General features: G+C 44.0%; 2 protein-coding genes across 3 annotated transcripts; both read left to right on the top strand.

Moving 5' to 3' along the window:
• Window positions 1–104: 104 nt before the first annotated feature.
• Window positions 105–18663, top strand: LOC126366745 (popeye domain-containing protein 3-like). Of its 2 annotated transcripts, none has more exons than XM_050009983.1 (8): window positions 105–289; window positions 369–427; window positions 502–586; window positions 678–859; window positions 1512–1643; window positions 14618–14725; window positions 17853–18150; window positions 18414–18663. In XM_050009983.1, the coding sequence occupies exons 1-8, from the start codon at window positions 169–171 to the stop codon at window positions 18632–18634; spliced, it is 1206 nt and encodes a 401-aa protein (XP_049865940.1). In that variant the 5' UTR covers window positions 105–168; the 3' UTR covers window positions 18635–18663. The 2 variants fall into 2 exon arrangements, with proteins under 2 accessions (XP_049865940.1, XP_049865939.1); XM_050009982.1 differs by having other exon boundaries at window positions 18387–18663.
• LOC126366800 (uncharacterized) lies at window positions 3029–4279 on the top strand. The gene is made up of 2 exons (XM_050010054.1): window positions 3029–3406; window positions 3765–4279. The coding sequence occupies exons 1-2, from the start codon at window positions 3068–3070 to the stop codon at window positions 3771–3773; spliced, it is 348 nt and encodes a 115-aa protein (XP_049866011.1). The 5' UTR covers window positions 3029–3067; the 3' UTR covers window positions 3774–4279.
• Window positions 18664–19048: the final 385 nt, after the last annotated feature.

Raw genomic sequence — 19048 nt, 5'->3', positions numbered from 1 at the left:
CTAGATGGCGTAACTGTGTTACTGAAGAGGCTGAAGAAAGCTGAAAAGTGCAAGAAAAGCGGAAATTATTGATTTGGCGCCAAATAGTGTGAAGTTAGCAAGAATAGTAGAATAGCAAGGAACGATTGTATTTTATTTACGTGTAAATACGAAATAACATAATAAATAATGGCTCACCAAGGAAGCTTAGCTGATGTAAAACATGAATTTATAGAAATAGGTGAATATAATTTTTCATGGCCTGGAGATAATGGGACATTTGGGCCAGTAAATTACACGCTTCCATCCGGTAAGTGATTATATGTTAGTTAGACTCGTTAGTTGATTTCGTGCACTTATTTAGAACTAACACTTATGTACATTCATAGGACCATGGTATTGGCCCTGGTGTCCGTTATGGAGAATTTCGCAGCATCCACTGTTCCAGGTAGGTATATTTACATTAATCAATTATTAATAATTCTCTATTGCCCAATAGATAATCAAAAGTGCGTTTTCCAGTTATCCAATATGCTATTTGTAGCATCATATTGCGCTCCAAGTACAAAGAAAGGGCAGCTTTGGATGCATACCATTCTTATTTTCGGTAAGTAACTTTTACTGACTTAGGTATCTACTTACGTAATTATTCTCAAAAAGCTAAGAATGCAGATGTTGATGATTACTTTCATACCCAGGGTTTATGCTGTATTCAGTCTGGGCTTGGCACGTGATTTGTTCTCCCGATGCCTTCTCGTGGAATTTCGGCTTCGTGTTTTTAAATTTAGCCCAAGTCGTGTACTTGGTGTATGAAATGAGACCGGTCAAATTCGATCCCGAGCTTGAAGAGGTGTATCATACGCTTTTTGAGCCGTTTAAGGTATGTAGATACATCACATGTCATATTACCTATTTATTAGAACTTCTTTAAAGCTAGTCACACTCAGTCATGAAAATGTGTCATTTTGTGATTATAATACAATAAAGACGACCACAAAATGCGCTAACAATGAATGTAACACTACAAAAAGGTGAAATATAAAAGGAAAACCACTGTGTTTTCCCGTCTTACTATTCTTATGCTGTAGGTAGTTATAATCTTATTCTTGGTTCAATTCAAACCACGCACCAATGAGTCACTATATTTTTCAATCATACAGGATAATCCCAACGCTAAGAACAATAGGTACCTACTATTTACTGTTTACCTCTTACTATATTATATTTCCAGGAAATCATTATACTTACACAAACATTATTATATTATTAGTAGTATCTATACTCACTCTTCTTGAAAAAGATTCTACCACTTTACGTGTATATTTTAAAATAACAGGAAATAGTCGTTACAGGTAAAATGTTTCCTTCGGATATTAAAACTCCGGAGAATGCAGAAGGTACCCATATAGAATGATTATTTCGTAGGTATATCCAGGTGCTGATCTTTGACTCTCATGAATCCACTGAAATTAATACGTAATTTGACTTTTCTCAAAAATAGTGCGAGGCAACTGACGAAGGCATTACTTTAGGTGTCGAGACTGCAGTTCAAGCGCATGGTGTCACCGGATTTCGCACACGTGATGTCCCTGCACGCTGGCGAGGCCTATGCCATGCAGAACCTCACAAAGACTGACCGCCTCGGACTGTTATTGGCTGGAAAGGTAAGTCGTTACCCTAAAATAATAATTTAAATAATGTAATGTAAGAAGAAGAGATGGCGTACGACTTAGACGCTTGCCTGAGGAACTGGCTGGAGTACACACAGGACTGCGAAAAGTGTGAAAAGAGGCCCTTGCCCAGAAGTAGGATCTTGTAGGCAAGATTAGATTAGATATAAGCTTTTCTTTATCGTTCCGTTCCAATGTGGCACCTAATATTGACGGCAGACCTTGTTTTGCTTTGATAAACAATTGTATGAAGAATTTATAGGTACTTAAGTAAATATAATGCAGTTGATTCTCCATTTATAAAGTTTTTTAGACTTCACGCACATTTTTGTTGGGTACAAATTTTAACGCAAACACATCCGTAGGTATTTATTGTAAGTACGTAGTTAGGTAAGATATATCCAAGGACAAAAAAATAACTCTAGTTCATTCATCATACGCCATAATGGTAGGTACTTACCATTTTCAAGGGGAAGGTATCCAGAGACAGAAAATAAAAGAAAACAATATGACAAAGAATCATTTGCTTAGAACGGAGTATTTTTCCAAATGCCCGGTAGCAAGAGTCGAATTTTCCCGTCCCCGTTCTTATATTATAATAGATACATGTAAATAAACAGCTTTATATATCCCGGATAGTTATAGATGAAAATGTTTTATCCTTTGTATATATATGCAGGATTCGTAGATAAAACATTTGTTTTCCTTATGTTCAAATTATGATAAACGATCAGTGTGCGTAAAGAATGTTATTTGCGTAAGATTTTCCTTACAGTTTATCCTTTACCTTGTGTTAAGCTAAGCTGAAAGCTAGGCATAAGTTTCTTTACATAACATAACGTAAACAGCCTATATACGTCCCACTACTGCACGTATACCTGCCTTCGTTCAACCAGAGGGGTATGGAGCATACTTCACGACGCTGCTCCATTGCAGGTTGGTGGAGCTGTTTTACGGCTAATAGCGGGGACCAACGGCTTAACGTGTCCTCCGAAACACGTTTTTCGGACAATAAGGTGATTGAAGCCTGGAATGTCTGGATTTCGACAATGTCCCCATCGGGAATCGAACCCATCATTCATATAATTCTTAAGATTCTTACAATTGATACATAATATTAAATAGAGCTAAGTATATAACAGAAAAGGTAAAATTAAGAAAGATACTCAAATCAAATAAAGGTGTGCAGGTTGCACTTGAACATTGCGGTCTCTTTTGTATGTTATTTTGTATTTGTCTATTATTTTTTACTTCTTTGTATTTTGTTTTATTTTTAGTTGTCATTATACTTTTACTTATGTCAGCCGCTCGTTTCGTTCTCCCAATTTTTCCCTATTTTTATTATTAGCTTAATTATATCGCTCTCATTTTTTGGTCCTTCGAGCGGTCTTTCATTTTTTGGTCTTCTCACCGGGAACATGAACACTCGATCGCGTAATAAGCGGCTGGCATCGCCGGCTAAAAGTCTAGTGGGACGCACGGAGACATGTGCGCCTGCTGTGGGTGGGCTCGGTCGGTCCGCAAGTCAGGACCCCTTTAAGACCGATGCCACCGAAACACCCATAGCACCAGGTGTGTCGCGCACGTGTCCCGTCTCCACGACCGGCGCTGCGGTGAAGTATGATGATACCACTAGTTACAGGTCTCACAAAGCGAGCTCGTCGCGTTCGTCGGCGACCATAAGAGCTCGGAGGCTGTCTGCGGAGGCCGAGTTGGCCCGCAGAAATTTGGAGCGCGACCAGGAAATGCTCGAAAAGGTAAAGCAGTTAGATAAGTTAAATATGGAGGCGGCCTTGGCAGCTCAGGAGGCCGAAGAACGGTCAGCGCGATCAGTAAGTGATGCATTTTCTAGGACTGCGTCCTGGGTAAGGAAATCAAACCAACGCGACCGTCCCGCATGCGAAGTCTTCAACCAGGACGACCGTCCATTGCCTGTCAACTTACAAAATAACGACATTATGTTGAAGGCCATCGCGGATACTGCGGCTGCAGCAAAGGCTCTAGCTACAGGTGGTCGAGCAAAAATAGACCTCCCCGCTTATTATGGAAACGGTTCTCAGTGGCTACAGTTTAAGCGTTTATTTTCTAGTACTGAGTCGTCTTTTTCTCCCGCAGAGAATGTAGCGCGTTTGCAGAATGCGCTCCGCGGCCCGGCGCGCGAGGCCGTAGCGTCGCTGCTTCATACAGCAGCAGCCCCCGAAGAGATCATGCACGCCCTCGAGAGGTCATTTGCGTGCCCCGAAATGATTGTTTTCGGTGAGGTGCAGGTTTTGAAGACGCTACCGCGGCTCGGCGCCGACTTAAAAGAAATTGGTATTTTTGCCAACAAGGTACGCAATAGTTTGTCTACAATGAGATTGCTAGGCTTACGTGAATATTTACAATCGCCGGAGCTATTCCATAGCATTTTAGGCAAATTCAACCCGATGATGAAAATGAGATGGTCTGACTATGCGTCAGAAATGTCAAATCCTGACATGTCAAAACTTGAGCTTTTATCAGATTTTCTAACACGTGAACACGAGCGATACATTAAATTCGCTTTATCGCCCGATATAGGGCTGTCTATCGCTTCTGTTGCCCCGCAACCGTTCGGCAAACCATTTAAAAGAGAAAATGTTAATATTATAACGCAGGAAAACAATAAAACTGTATGTGTCTATTGTAAAAACAGTCACAATATTAAAAACTGTCGCGATTTTGTAAAGTTGTCTGTCGACGATAGGTGGAGTTGGTTGCGTGAGCATAAGATTTGTTATAAATGTCTAAAGCGTAGTTCACATCAATGGAAATCGTGTAAGGTTAATCCTTGCGGCGTCGACAGGTGTACTTTTCGACACCATCCACTGTTGCATGGCAGGCAGGTAATATTTACGTCACCGCAATCACCCAATGCGCAGGTATTCAATAATACTGTTGATACTACTGCCACCGGCGATGTTGGGTGCGAAATTGCGTCTGAAAGTGATGTCCAGTTAGCATCGTGCTCCCCTGCTGCTGCTCAGAAGATCTCTAAAGAAAATGTGACAGTCTCCAATACAGGTATTTTGAGTGTTCATGCATCAACATCAACCAACGATCAGACTAATAATACGTTGTTGAAAGTAGTTCCAGTTACTGTTAGTGGTCCAGCTGGTAGTTACGAGACCTTTGCCCTTCTTGATGACGGCTCGACGGCCACGCTAATTGCCGCTGACGTGGCTGCTCGTATCGGGCTGTCAGGTCCTGAAGAGCGTATTACTCTCAACGCTGTAGGTGGCTTGCATAAAACAACTACAATTTCTTACGTTGATTTCTATATTCAAGGTAAATACGAACATGAAAAGTTTTTAGTCAACCGTGCTAGGGCTATGCCTTCACTCAAATTGAGCACGCAAACATTGTCCAAACAAACCATACAATCGTACGAGCACTTAAGCGACTTGACTGATTATTTGTCATATGCTGATGCTACACCAACCGTGCTTATTGGTGCTGAGCACTGGCATCTGTCAATTCCTCGTGTTGTCCGCGCGGGCAAGCGTAATGATTCTGTAGCTTGCCACACTTTGCTTGGTTGGACATTGTATGGAGTGGCTTCTATTAAGATTAAACCAGTGGAGTTTATAAATCATTGTAACCTGCAAACCATTGATCTTAGTAAAAATGAACGTTTAGAAATGCTTATTAAGGAAAATTATAAACTGGATTCGCTCGGAATTTCTAAACGCGAAAATTTGCTCAGTAAGCAGGACGCTCGAGCAGTTGAAATCTTGGACTGGTTCTCTGGTCCCTCATTTCTTCTCAGTCCTCCGGAAGGTTGGCCTGTGGAGCCGGCTGGCCAGCCGTGGGATCAGGAAGAGCGCAAGCAAACTCCTGGCCTGGTGGTTGGTCATCTGGTACTTAAGGCAGATTTCAGTCGTTTTAGTGACTGGTTATGTTTATTGCGTGCTACTGCTCGCGTTTTGCAGGCTGCGGCCAAATTTCGCTTGGTTTTAGATCGCGTTAGACACATAGGCCCTAGCACCGCTGTTCGGGCTCGTCCTCGTACAAACGCGTCTACATCCACCACTCTGTTACCCCTGTCAGCGGAATTACTTTTTTTTTTTTTTTTTTTTTTTTTTTTTTTTTTTTTTTTTTTTTTTTTTTTTTTTTTTTTTTTGACGTGACTTATTGTAGATTTGCCGCAGATGGCATTAACTACTTGGCCGGACAAATGGGGAGCGCTGAAGGCTCTCACCCGGTACAACGTTTAAGACAACAGGCCTGAGGGTGCCCAGTTGGGCGCGAACCTCGGCTCAGGGCGTCGTCTGAGAGGAAAAATATTTGAAAGAATTAATCGACCCTAGCGGGTCGATAGCGATAAGCGCTGAATGAGGGAAATCGTCGACCACGCCGGCGGGGTCGGTATCGGGGTCCTGAAGTGTTTGGTGTCGCGAGCTGATTGGCTGCCTCTATGGCTAGAGTAATCGGGTCGTCGGGATCGTATATTACGTCCTTCGGACGCCGATACTTTTCAGTACCGTCCCTAAGCGGGATGTATTCGGAAGCCGCAACTACCAGGGGATTTGGGTGGTGCGGAGCAGAATCGAAAAAACGTTTGGAAGCTAATTTGAGCCATTGGGCAATGGTTGGCAGACCTAGGTCAATGTGCAGATTTTCATTGCGAAGGAACCACGGAGCTCCCGTGGCTTTCCGCATGAAACGATTTTGTATTACCTGTAGACGGTGGATTTGAGAGGGACTCGCATGAGCGAAAACTACCCCTGCATAGGTCATGATCGGACGGATGCAAGTCGTGTAGATTTTGACCTTATTCCTAAGGGACAATTTACTTCGCTTGTTAAGGAGACAGTGAAGACGGCCCATTACAAACGCGGCGCGATCGCGCACACGTTTGATATGGGCCTTGAAAGTAAGACGTCTATCTAAGACTACGCCGAGATATTTGACTTGCTCCTCCCAAGGGATCGGCTTGCCAAACATCTTAATGATTTTAAGTTGACGGCGTGACCGTGGCGTGTTATAATAGCCCTTTGAAAAGTACACCGCTGCACTTTTCTCCGGGTTTACCTCGATTCTCCATTTGCGAAACCACTTGCCCAAGGCATTGGCCGCGCGTTGGAGGATTCCGGTCATCATAACTCGACCACGGCACGAAGAATAGATGGCTGTATCATCCGCAAATAAAGCTAATTCGGTATTAGGGGATTTGGGAATGTCACTAGTATACAATGAAAATAGTAAAGGGGAGAGGACGGAGCCTTGTGGGACTCCGGCATGTATCGGGTGCGGTGACGAGAGCGTCCCTTCCACGCGGTAGCGAAAGGTTCGATTTGAGAGGAAGTCTCGTATGATGTGCACGAGACGGTCTGGCACTCCCAGTGAATAAAGCTTGTAGATCAAGCCGTTGTGCCAGACTTTGTCGAACGCTTTCGCCACATCGAAGAAGAGCGCTCCCGTAGCGACAGGTTTTTTTAAGTTTAATCTACTGGAGATATGTTCAACAATACGGTGCACTTGTTGAACGCAGGAGTGTTTGGTTCTAAAACCAAACTGCTCTGGTGGAATAAGACTATTGGATTCGGCGTAGTCCCGTAATCTAGCAAATATGAGCCGCTCATAAATCTTCCCCATGGTATTGAGGAGACTTATAGGGCGGTAACTGGAAGGTTCGTTTTTAGGTTTCCCAGGCTTTGGTATACCAATTACAATTGCTTCTTTCCACTGCTGTGGAAAGACGCAGTTGCTCATGGCGACGTTGAATATTGCCGTTAGTAAGCAGATGAGGGGAGCACCGAAGTTTTTAAGGACACGATTCGTGATACCGTCTGAGCCAGGGGCTTTTCGGGTATGAAATCTTTTGATGATACCTAGTACCTCTTCCTCAGTAACCTGTGGAAGAGGAGGATCGGTGGGAGGTACAGAAGCCCTACGCTGAACTTCAGAGTTCACCGTCGAGAGGTGCCTACGATCGATAGGGAGAGTACTGGGCGAACATTGGGCTTCGAGACTGTCGGCAAGGCATTCGGCTTTTTCGTCATCGTCAAAAGCGGGGGGTTGGTTAGGCCTATTGAGAGGAGGAGTAGGAATAACCGTATCCTTTTGAAGAGACCTAGACAGCTGCCAGATGGCCTGGTGGTGGGGCTCAATGCCGCTCAAAAGATTATCCCACCGATTCTGTCGCATGTCATTAATACGTTTTCTTACAGTATGCTGCAAGAGACGCAAATGACGGCGACATTCCTCGGTGCGATTGGAATCATATGCGCGGGTGGCTGCGTTTTTCTCCGTTAGCAGATCACGGATGTCGGTAGGCAGTTTCCAGCGATGGTCTTCCATCTCCGGAACCTGTTTTGAACTTTCATTCAAAACCGACCTCACGTGATCCGTGAGGGAGTTAATAGCTGTCGAGGCCTCCTCTAAGGAGGCTATTTCTACTGGGATACTATCTAAGTATACTGAACTAGAAGACTGGAGGCCTTCGGCCACCTTCTCCCAGTCCAGTACTGTCTTAGGGGTTGCTGGATTATCAGGAGCGTCTAAACGGGAGCCTAGTTTTAATATAACAGGTCGGTGGTCGGATTGTAACTCGTGTAGTACTTCTATAGAACATAAACGTAAGTTTATGTTCTTTAGAAGCGCCAAGTCGAGTATTTCTGGTCTGTGGTTCAAGTCAGGGGGATATCTAGTGGGCTGCAATGGTGTTATTATATCATAATAGAGGGGCTCGGCTAGAGTTTCTAATACCCTGCCTCTTGTGTTTGTTGTTAAGCAACTCCAAGAAAGATGTTTAGCGTTAAGATCGCCTGCAATTATGACTGAATTACTGAGATTAAAGAGGGCTTCGAGGTCACTTCTAAGTAACCTCTTAGAGTTATTAGGAGATAGATAAGCCGACACTAGTGTGATTGGCTGATGTCCTGTCATGCCCACTCGACAGATCGAAGCCTCAATGTCAGTGAGGGCAGGCGGGTCTATAGGTATACAGTGAAGTGACTTTCTATAATAAATGAGAGTGCCCCCTTTGGGCGCAAAGATCCTGTCGTTTCGCACTAAATTATAATTCGCCATCTTGGGGTCGCGATTAGAAGGTTTGAGGAAAGATTCCTGCACTAATAAAATATCTACCTGATGATGTTTTACAAACTCGTGAATCTCTGCACGTTGACCTAAGATGCCATCAGCATTGAAAAAACCTATTGTAAGGGAACGCGGTTTGACTCTACTTTTATTCGTACAATCCATTATTAGGCTTTAAATTGGGACAGGGAGTCTAATAAACTGTCAAGTTGACTAAGGGCCGACTTAAAGAGAATACTAAATTCCCTAAACTGGTTGACAGGAAACGCAGAGGCCTGAGGGGCCATCGCAGGAACCGGATGAGGCGCAAGAGTGGCTGCAGGAATACCTAAGTTGCTACTAGGTTGGGCGCGGAGCGGATTTGTGGGTCGGACGATTGCCGGGGGACGAATCCATGCGGATGGACGCTGTGGCGCGAGTTTGGTCTGCGTGAGTGGCAGAGCCGGGAAATCGCGAGTAGAGTGCGAGGAAGGGGCCATATGGGCCTTAGTGGGACCGGGTTGGGAAGCTGCAGCGCGGGCTGCCCTTCGTTGAGCTACCTTATGGTGGGTGCGTGGAGCCTTGGTGCATCCGCGATAGTTCGCAGGATGACCTTGCTGACCACACAGCACACAGCTAGGGGGTTCCACCTCGTTTTTGCCTCTAAGGCAATCCGAGGTAGCGTGATCACCTAGGCACTTTACGCACCTAGGCTTGGCATGACAATGCCTACTAGAATGCCCGTAAAGTTGGCATCTATGACATTGCGTTGGGGGGCCTCCCTTATGGGGAGTTTCAACTTTAAGGCCAGATAGACCGCAACAAGTCTTCAGGTTGAAGATCTTCTTGCCCTCATCCGTCCTTTCTAATATAACGGTGACCATGTCGTACGGGACTTGGCCACGACCGCGGTGCATACGGTGCACCTCGAGAACCGGAAAACCGTTTTTAATAAGGTCCTCCTTAACAAGAGTGGTTTCCCACTCCTTAGGGATTCCCTTTAGAATAATACGGAGGATACGTTCCTCCGGGAGGGCGTAGGTATGGAATTGTATTCCTCTACCTTTTAGAATCGAAGTGAGCTTCCTATGCTCAGAAGATGACGGGACCTGGATTTTGATCCCATCTTGGGTCGTGCGGGCGCTGGTGATTACGATGTTCTCCTCTTTCGCCCGAAGGGAGACTTCATTCCACCTATTTTTGTCCCTCATGTACAAGGGCGGAGGGGTGGGACCTTTTTGTACTTCAGTGACAGCCTTAGAAGGGCTGGAAGGGACCTTACGGACCTCGGGGATGGAAGAGGGGGGGATCGACGTTCCCGAGGACGTTTTCTGAACCTTAGCAGGCTCAGATTCACGGTGACGGCGGGCTCGTTTTCCCTTACGGCCCTCCACGAGCGTGAATATGTCCTCCGAAGAGGACGACTCCACACACTCCGACGACGAATCGGACTCGGCAACGTCCATACGAACATCGCACGATACCTCATCGTCACCGGCGAGGAGGGAAGCAGGGGAAGGAGATGACGCGCGCGATTGGGACAAAGCTAGAGACGCGGCGGGGCGGGCAGGGCCGGGAAACGACGCGAAGGACGCGGTGGGGCAGGGGGTCGCGGGGAGACTGGGTGACGAAGCGCGGTCGGCACGAGGGCTATCAACGCGAGGCGCGGAAGGCAAGGTTAACGCCGCAACTTGAGGTACTAATCGGCATATCTCAGCGTAAAGCGCGCTGCTTTTATCCGCTAGGATATGCGTCAAAATGAGTTTACCGATTTCGGCCCACAGCTCGGAGCTGTCGGCCATTTTTAAGGGACGGCCAATCTGCTATAGAATAATTACTACCGCTTCGCAAAAGCGTTCCTCAGAGAATAAGCGGCGCAAGAAACTCTGAGGCGATCGCTCGCTAACTTTCGCAACTCGAGTGGGATTGCTCGAGGGTGTGTGAGAGTGAGTTTTGCCTCTTTGGTTGGGGTTAACAAAGAGGATGTGTGCTTATGGTGTGCCCTAAGCTGGTATCCCTTTGCCGATCTTATTGTGCAAGAGGGTTCCTATGCTCTAAGTGCGGAGGGTTTTTACACCCCGAAACACGAAGAGAAAAGAATAAGGGGTAGAGATTGGTCACTCTACCCCGGGTGACAGCTAGAGTCGACTAGGGTAGACCCCAAGGCCGGTGGTTCTAGCCCCGTCCGGGTAATATGCCTGCCTCAAAGTGAGGCAAGCGGACGCCCCAGGGCCACGTCCCACTCAGCTTAGTTAACACCGCAAGGTATCCACTGAGGACCACGAAACTGTGGTTTTAAATTAAGATCGATGCAACTGTAAAATAACAGTCGTTATTTTAACCTTGAAACTTAGATAAGCCAGCAAGTTCTGAAAAGAACTATTGTTGGCTCAATGAATGGCGGCAGGGTCACGCCAGCAGGTAGCCGGCAGACAATGGCGGCACGGGGCGCGGGGCGCGCGGCGGGGGGCTGCGGGGCGCAGCGCGGGGAGCTGCGGGGCGCAGCTCGGGACCTCTGAACAAACGACCGTTCGGGACGGCCGCTCGACGCAGAGTAGCGGAATTACTGCAAGCCGCAGAAAGGCACGTCCTGCGGAGAGTGCAGGCAGAAACATTTGCTGAAGAAATCCAAAGAATTGAACGTGGAGAGTTGCTGCCTAAGAGTAGTCGGCTGGCGAAGCTGTCACCCAAGTTAGGAACAGATAGGCTGCTACGCATGGTCGGTCGGATAGAGGCTGTTGAGGACGTCGGTTCAGGAGTCAGATCGCCCATTCTTTTAGATGGTCATCACCCAGTTGTGCACCTATTGGTACTGTTTTATCATCGCAAGGCTGGGCACGCGAATAATGAGATGGTCGTCAATGAGCTAAGACAAAAATACTGGCTTCTTCCCCTACGCAGCACCGTTCGAAGCGTCACTAGCAAATGCTTGTTTTGTCGGATCAGAAAAGCAAAGTCGATGGATCCAATGACTGGAAACCTACCTCCACAGCGGCTTGCGCATCATCGTCGCCCATTTACTTTCACTGGTTTGGACTATTTTGGACCAGTAAACACCACGATTGGTCGCAGGAAGGAGAAAAGATACGTAGCCCTGTATACTTGCATGACGTCCAGAGCGGTTCATTTGGAGATGGTCCACTCACTCTCTGCGGATTCAGCGATAATGAGTTTGCGCCGGTTTATCGCAAGAAGAGGAACTCCAGAAACTATATTCTCCGACAACGGCACCTGTTTCGTCGGTGCAAATCGCATTTTAAGGGAGTTTTACCAAAATGAGGTCAATGACTTCGCTGCTAGCAGAGGAATAAGGTGGAGTTTCATCCCTCCCGCTGCTCCATTCTTTGGCGGTTGCTGGGAGCGGCTGGTCCGGACGGTCAAGGTCGCGTTGAACGCCACATTGCGTGAAAGAGCGCCGAAACCAGAGGTGCTGGAGACCCTACTTCTAGAAGCCGAGGCAATTGTAAACTCAAGACCTTTAGGCCATGTCCCAGTTGGGCAAGATGATGAAGAAGCCTTAACACCCTTTCATTTTTTGATTGGCTCCTCATCCAACCAATCACTTCCTGCAGTTTTGAATGACCGGGACCTTCTGGGAAGAGCGGACTGGAGGAAGGCTTTAAGGTTAGCCGATCAATTCTGGAGCCGATGGGTTAAAGAGATCCTGCCCACAATGCAGCCACGTCGGACACCTCAATACGGGCAACATAGTTTGAAGACCGGAGACCTTGTCCTCATAGTAGACGAAAACCTGCCGCGAGGAACATGGCCACGTGGCCGCGTCACGAAGACATTCCCTGGCAAAGATGGTGTGGTCAGGGTGGTGGATGTAGCCACACACGGTGGCATTCTTCGTCGGCCCTCCAAAAAACTGGTCAGGCTAGACGCTTAATTGCGCCAGATCCTAGCCTGGTTAGTTTTGTGTGCTTTCGCACACAAGGGGGTGGGATGTGCAGGTTGCACTTGAACATTGCGGTCTCTTTTGTATGTTATTTTGTATTTGTCTATTATTTTTTACTTCTTTGTATTTTGTTTTATTTTTAGTTGTCATTATACTTTTACTTATGTCAGCCGCTCGTTTCGTTCTCCCAATTTTTCCCTATTTTAATTACTAGCTGTCGAAGGCTTAATCACACCGCTCTCAAAAGGTCTTCTACTTTTTGTTAAGTGGCTAGCCTAACAAAGAACAATTCAATTTAAAACATATCTGACTCGGACGGGACTTAACCCCGCAGCTCTTGTCAAGCCGGGACGAGCGTGTTAACTATTACACCATCGGGTCTTCCTCCTGTCCATGAAATTCTTTCAGATATTTTTTCTCGATTTAATTTTCTCTTAGTGAGTTTACCTAAGCACGAGTGAGTGCTATAAAAACAAAAATATTTGCCTAGACTAACTCTATAAAAACAATAAAACATTCTAATAGTAGCTAATAGTATGCACTTTATTACAATATGTATGTGATGATGATGATGATGATCTCCGACCGATTTCGGCCATGGCGACCACTTCGACTCCTAGTCGGCACGACGCTGATGCGCCCGAAGATGGCTTATGTAGCCTATCTTTACAGTTTACTCTTTGTTGCCTATATTTATGTACATCTATAATCTAAACACACCTGCATACAAAGTAGATAGGTACTCAACTCAACCAGTCGATAGGCATTATATTCACGTGCAAACCCAATAAACGGTATCTCATTACCATCTACCGGGCCATGCATTTTCCTCTGGAAAGTACACTTTAAATATAAGCTGTATTGCACGGACCCGACGCCGCAAAATATGCAAATGGAAAGTTTGTACGCCGCCGATAACCACGCGGGAGGAATTTAAAACAATTTTTGTGAGTGCACGTGCCAATGTTTGCAATGAACGCCTATCACGATACGCTCCACTCGCGTAACGATGGAAACGTGCCCTCAGACGTCACTCCACTATCGTCACAATTTACCACAACAGTCTAGAAATTTCACATACTTACTTAATATATTTTGGAAAGTAATTTTCTGGTATCTGAGTAATATTTTAATATACCCTTTTTCCTCATGAACCATTTCCTCAAGAAAATCAAAGGTAATAAAATCAGAAAACTGGTTTTGGTTGTAAAAGGTACTTAACTTATATCCGTCAATCAAAATTAATATTTTTAGGTAGTAATAGATTAGTATACACCTGCATACAATATAGTAAGTAGTATTGTTACACTTATGAAAATGTGAAGACTCGACGTCATAAGGGGCTACCCACTTAAATTATTAGCATAACATCATTATGGTGCTCCCTGTTATAATAGTTTGTAGGATATGGTGCGAATACATTGTAAGAACATATCAAGTACTTATAGTTAGAAAATGTTGGCAAAAATATTTACAATGTCATCTCTGTCGATACGAACCGCTTGTTAAATGCTATTTTTGGCAGCCGGTTTACTACCTTCGTAATGGCTTGCACATTCCGCTTATCGCGTGACAAAGTGCCGATATTTTTGAATTATCAATAAAATGGCACGAACTCGGTCGTGGGAGTAGGTACATACATGAGTGTAAATCTACACTTAACATAATATCAACTACGTAAATATATACGTACAAGAAGTACTTATAATAAATACTTTCTTAGGAAATAACATACTTACTTACGCAACAACTAGGAATCGCATAAAATAAAGACGCGAAGAGAATAAATTGATTTAAGTAATTATGAATAATTTAATAAGAGGTACCTTTATGATACGGACATGCACTATTCGAGTGTTTTCAATGATGCTTACTAGATCAGGTCACTAAAATGTCGATTACTTCTTCTTCTATCGTGTGGGCTGTGAGGTGAATTACCAACCTCATCATATAATTACTTAAATACAATAAATACTTTATTTTTCGAAATCTAGTATAGAGATTCATCCTCGGAAAATTTTGACAGGTCAACGTGATGAGTGGTCATCAGTTTCTGCACCCGATCTTACCCTGCGAGTTCCTGGACTCACCAGAGTTCGAGTCCAGTCGGGCTACTATCGACGAAAAGTTCAAGGTAGGATACTTACCCATCTTCTTCTATCGTGTGGATTGTGAGGTGGATTACCAACCCCATCAACCTTGGTGTCAGGGCTATTACTGAGCCGCTATAGGCCCCTGACGTGACTCCTGATTGTTCAAAAAGTAATATGATCCGTGCTTCAGAAGGCACGTTAAGCCGTTGGTTCCGGTTATTACTTACTGATGTAAGTACGTAGTCGTTACTTACCAATTGTCTAAATAAAAACGTTCACTGTCTAATCGATCATTCCCCATCTTTTTTTTATAAGCGGTAATTCTTCTAATGCACGGGCTTTTTACCATTTACGTCCATTTTGCATACTTAAAGTGAACTTTATCTCCAAACTGCGATTTTATTGTCAGCAGTAGACAACTTTTTTGGCTATTACCGAGTGCCAACTCATTAACATATCTCCCGCCTGAAAATAACTTCAAAAGAGGTGCAAATTGCAGTTCCTACTACTGAAACAAGCCGTATATCTTTCACTAACGGTTTTTTTAGTTCACACTAATAATATAATGGTCTATTCTATCGTGTGGGTTGTGAGGTGGAATACCAACCTCATCAACCCTGGTGTCAGGGTTACTATTGAGCCGCCAAAGGCCCCTGACATGGCTCATGTGACGACTACTTACATCAGTAAGTAGTAACAGGGACCAACGGCTTAACGTGCCTTCCGAAGCACGGATCATCCTGCTTTCGGACAATCAGGTGATCAGACTGTAACGTCCTAACCAAACTAGGGACGACAAAGTAATTTAATGATATGTCCCCACCGGGAATCGAACCCAGGACCTCCCGATCGTGAGCCCAACGCTCAACCACTGGACCACGGAGGTCGTTAATAAAATGGTGATGTTGGTTAAGTAGGTTACCTACTAAAAACATGAAGCCTATGGCTTGTCGCTTGAATAAGAACGAAATTCACGTCCTACCTCATTTACAGCAAACATCTGCCTAATGGATGTCCTCATCAAATTTAGTAACCGAGACTAATTTACAATTTTGACACAGACATCTTATTTTCCGCAAAAATTTGCTTCACCTTGTTAAGTTAGTCAATGGAGCTAACTAACACGCCGAGCCGCTGATGAGTTCATTATTCAGGGGAGAACGTGCTTTTGACAGGACCCACCGTTCCGTAACTCTGACCTATATAAACAATACACTAGAATGACTGTTTGAACGTAAAGGTCGAGTTAACCCTGTGCTAACTTATGTAAAATAGTTTGCAACCCACACTGCTTTTCATAACTGAGATATATCTGATTTCCTGAGTGAATAAGCATGTGAGTGTGCTTTATGTAATTTAGTTATGGGCTTTAGTTTGTGGTATATTTTACAAGTTGGGCTCTTGATATCTCTCTTTATTTAAGATTTGCGCTCTTGTCGATGGGGTAATCGCCATTCCTCTCTTCTTCCTGCCATTCTTTCACCTCCTGATACGACCTGCACCTTCTCTTTTATTTGTTTCATAAATGTTCTCCTCTACCCCTTCCTCTCTTCCCTTCAATTTTTCCTTCTATGATGTTTGTCATAAATGAATCGTGTCGTATCAGGTAATGAAAATGGACATGTAGCTTAGGTACCGTAGAGGTGCACTAAGAAAGGAATTCCGGAAATTCCCACGGGAACGGGAATTACCGGGAAAATCGTTTTGTATGAAAAATCGAAACCGCGTAAGATAGACGCTTGAAATTTGTCATGCAGGTACCTTAATAAACTTAAAGCTTAGTTGCAACAGGATATTGCAAAATTCCCACGGGAATGGGAGTTAGCGGGAAAAAACATTTGTATGAAAAAATCTAAACCGCGTAAGATACGAGTAGATATTTTTAATCTAGCATGCATGCATACCTTAGTAAATATAAAGTTGAGTTATGGCTGTATTTTTAAAAATGGGAGTTAGCGGGAAAAAAATGTTGTATGAAAAAATCTAAACTGCATAAGTTAGATGCTTGAAATTTGGCATACACTCCCACACACACAAAGATCTCTCTTTTGTAACACGCCACGCGGACGAAGTCGCGGGCAAAAGCTAGTCTATTATAAATAAAATCCGTGATAGCCCTGTTCGGAGAACGCGTGACTTACATCGTAGTGTAGCGAGTTCGAATCCTGGTTCGAATGCACCGAATAGGACCACAGATAATTGAAATCTACGTGGTTTACAGAATTTGTGTGTCCGGTTAATGGCTCTAGGCTCGCCACATATTACATGGGACATAGACCATGTTTGCAGAGGAGTGAGTGTAAATACTATACACCACTGCCTACCCCTATTATATCTATATAATAATACGATCTTAATAAGCTTACACTTTTTTCCAAGATTTAAATGTTTTATATTTAATGCATATTTCACAATCAGCCGTGGTATAGGTCACAGTGCCTTGGTATTACCTACTCCATTCCGTGACCTAATTGTTGTCTGATTCGGCCGTATAAAACAGCCAAAGCGGCCATAAATGTAAGAACTGGGTTAAATATCGACGGAAGTATACACTCTTACGAAATTATCGAATCGCATTCAAGTAAACTTTCAAAGGAAAGTAACGTAGTTTTCATTTCATTGATTGGCGTTTCATTCACTTTCCTGTACCATTATATCGGTAATAGTCTGTAATTTTCTTACTACTTAATAGATAAAACGTTATTAAAAGTTACGCGTTAACTGATAGCGTTAATACCTAATTAATCTATTACAGCTAAGAAATAACTTACTTCAGTTTTACATAAATACTTTGTTTGATATATGACGATATGGCCAGTTGCGATTTAGCAATCTTGTGAATGCACCTAAATCTTTCTAGAATTATAGAGTAGACATATACGGCACAATTTATGTGAATATCTGGTGCAAGTACCTAACCCCCCCCCCCCCCCTACAGAATGTCTTCCTCAGACATTAAGTATCACTTGCTTGACGACGTGACTTTGCCTGGAAGATAGTAGTCAACCACGTTCGAAGCTATGCGACTTTAATTTCTAAATGTATATATGTATGGTTGGTTGGTTGTTGTATGGTCTATATGTATGTATGGTTGTATGGCTGTTTGTTGGTTGGTGGTGGTATGGTTGCGTATATGGTTGTATAACCATTCTTGTTTTATTTGCCCAGGTATCGATAGTAGCTGCGTCATCGTGCCGCTACGTGTATTGGCAACGGAGTTCTCTCGAATATCTGTTCGTGAAGGAGCCATATTTGGCGTGCGTGGTAACCACGCTTATAGCACGTGATATTACTACGAAGTTATATGCTATGAACAACAAGATTGTGACTGAAAGAGGGTCGCATTTAGACATACGCTTGCCGAGTATTTCACACGCGCTGGCTCGCAGCCCGAGGCGGCTCCGCTCCGCTAAACTTCCGCCTCCTACTACCGTGCAGCCAGTCCCGCCTGAGAAACGACCGACAAGTGAGTAAAACTCGCAAACGCAATAATATATGAAGTACCTCCGAACGAGGTTTATCGCTTTTAAACTAGAACACGATATGTACTCCTCGTAGCTAGGTTGTGTACTAATATTCACCAACACCGACGTTTTTACGATCTTTTAGCTCTTTAAATACTAGGTATACCTATTCAGGTATAGTTTGTAGTATCCATAGATGGGTATAGACTAACTTTAGATGCTTAAAATTGATTTCCAGGTAAAATACCTAAGACAACTTCCACAGAATGTTGGACTCAGCAGTCTGAACAACAAGTCCCAAGTGCTTTGAAAAGAAACGGTGCTGCGGCGTCCTACGGCGGCGATGAAGAACTCATGCCCTTGGCAGCTCACGAAGCGCCGGCCGCTTCCTCCGATGACTTGTCTGTGGCAGACAGCTGCCCGGACACCTCTTCCAAATATCATAGCTGTGAAGCCGTAGAGACTGACGATGAATTAAGACATTAAAAATAAATATTACTTACTTAAATACTCGCTACAATTCTAGTCCTTAAAAAAACTTTGTAATCATATTATGTTGCTCTATAAAACATACAATGTATTTATATGCTGCATAATTAAATAATTATTTTGTAACTCAGTTTTTCGCTTTTAATTCACTATTTTCGCCTGCATTCCGGTTGAAGTTGGTAAATATTATCTAAGTTAAGAAGCCACTTTACTCCTCACAGTGAAAACTTGCGTGACTAGCTCCACTTAGTGTAAAAGTAAAGGATGTAAGTACCTAAGACCAATGGTCACGACGAAAAAGCTTATTTCCATAATCATTGTCCTTACTGCCTTAATAATTTGCCCAGCAGTGGGACACCTCAAGGGCTAGATAAGAAGAAAATTATTGTGGATCTGCCCATCTCCCTTGTG

The sequence above is a fragment of the Pectinophora gossypiella genome, chromosome 5 (genome assembly GCF_024362695.1).
Source record: "Pectinophora gossypiella chromosome 5, ilPecGoss1.1, whole genome shotgun sequence".
Taxonomy (NCBI): domain Eukaryota; kingdom Metazoa; phylum Arthropoda; class Insecta; order Lepidoptera; family Gelechiidae; genus Pectinophora; species Pectinophora gossypiella.
Note: the sequence above shows the minus strand (reverse complement) of the source record. Positions and strands in the feature narration are given on the sequence as shown.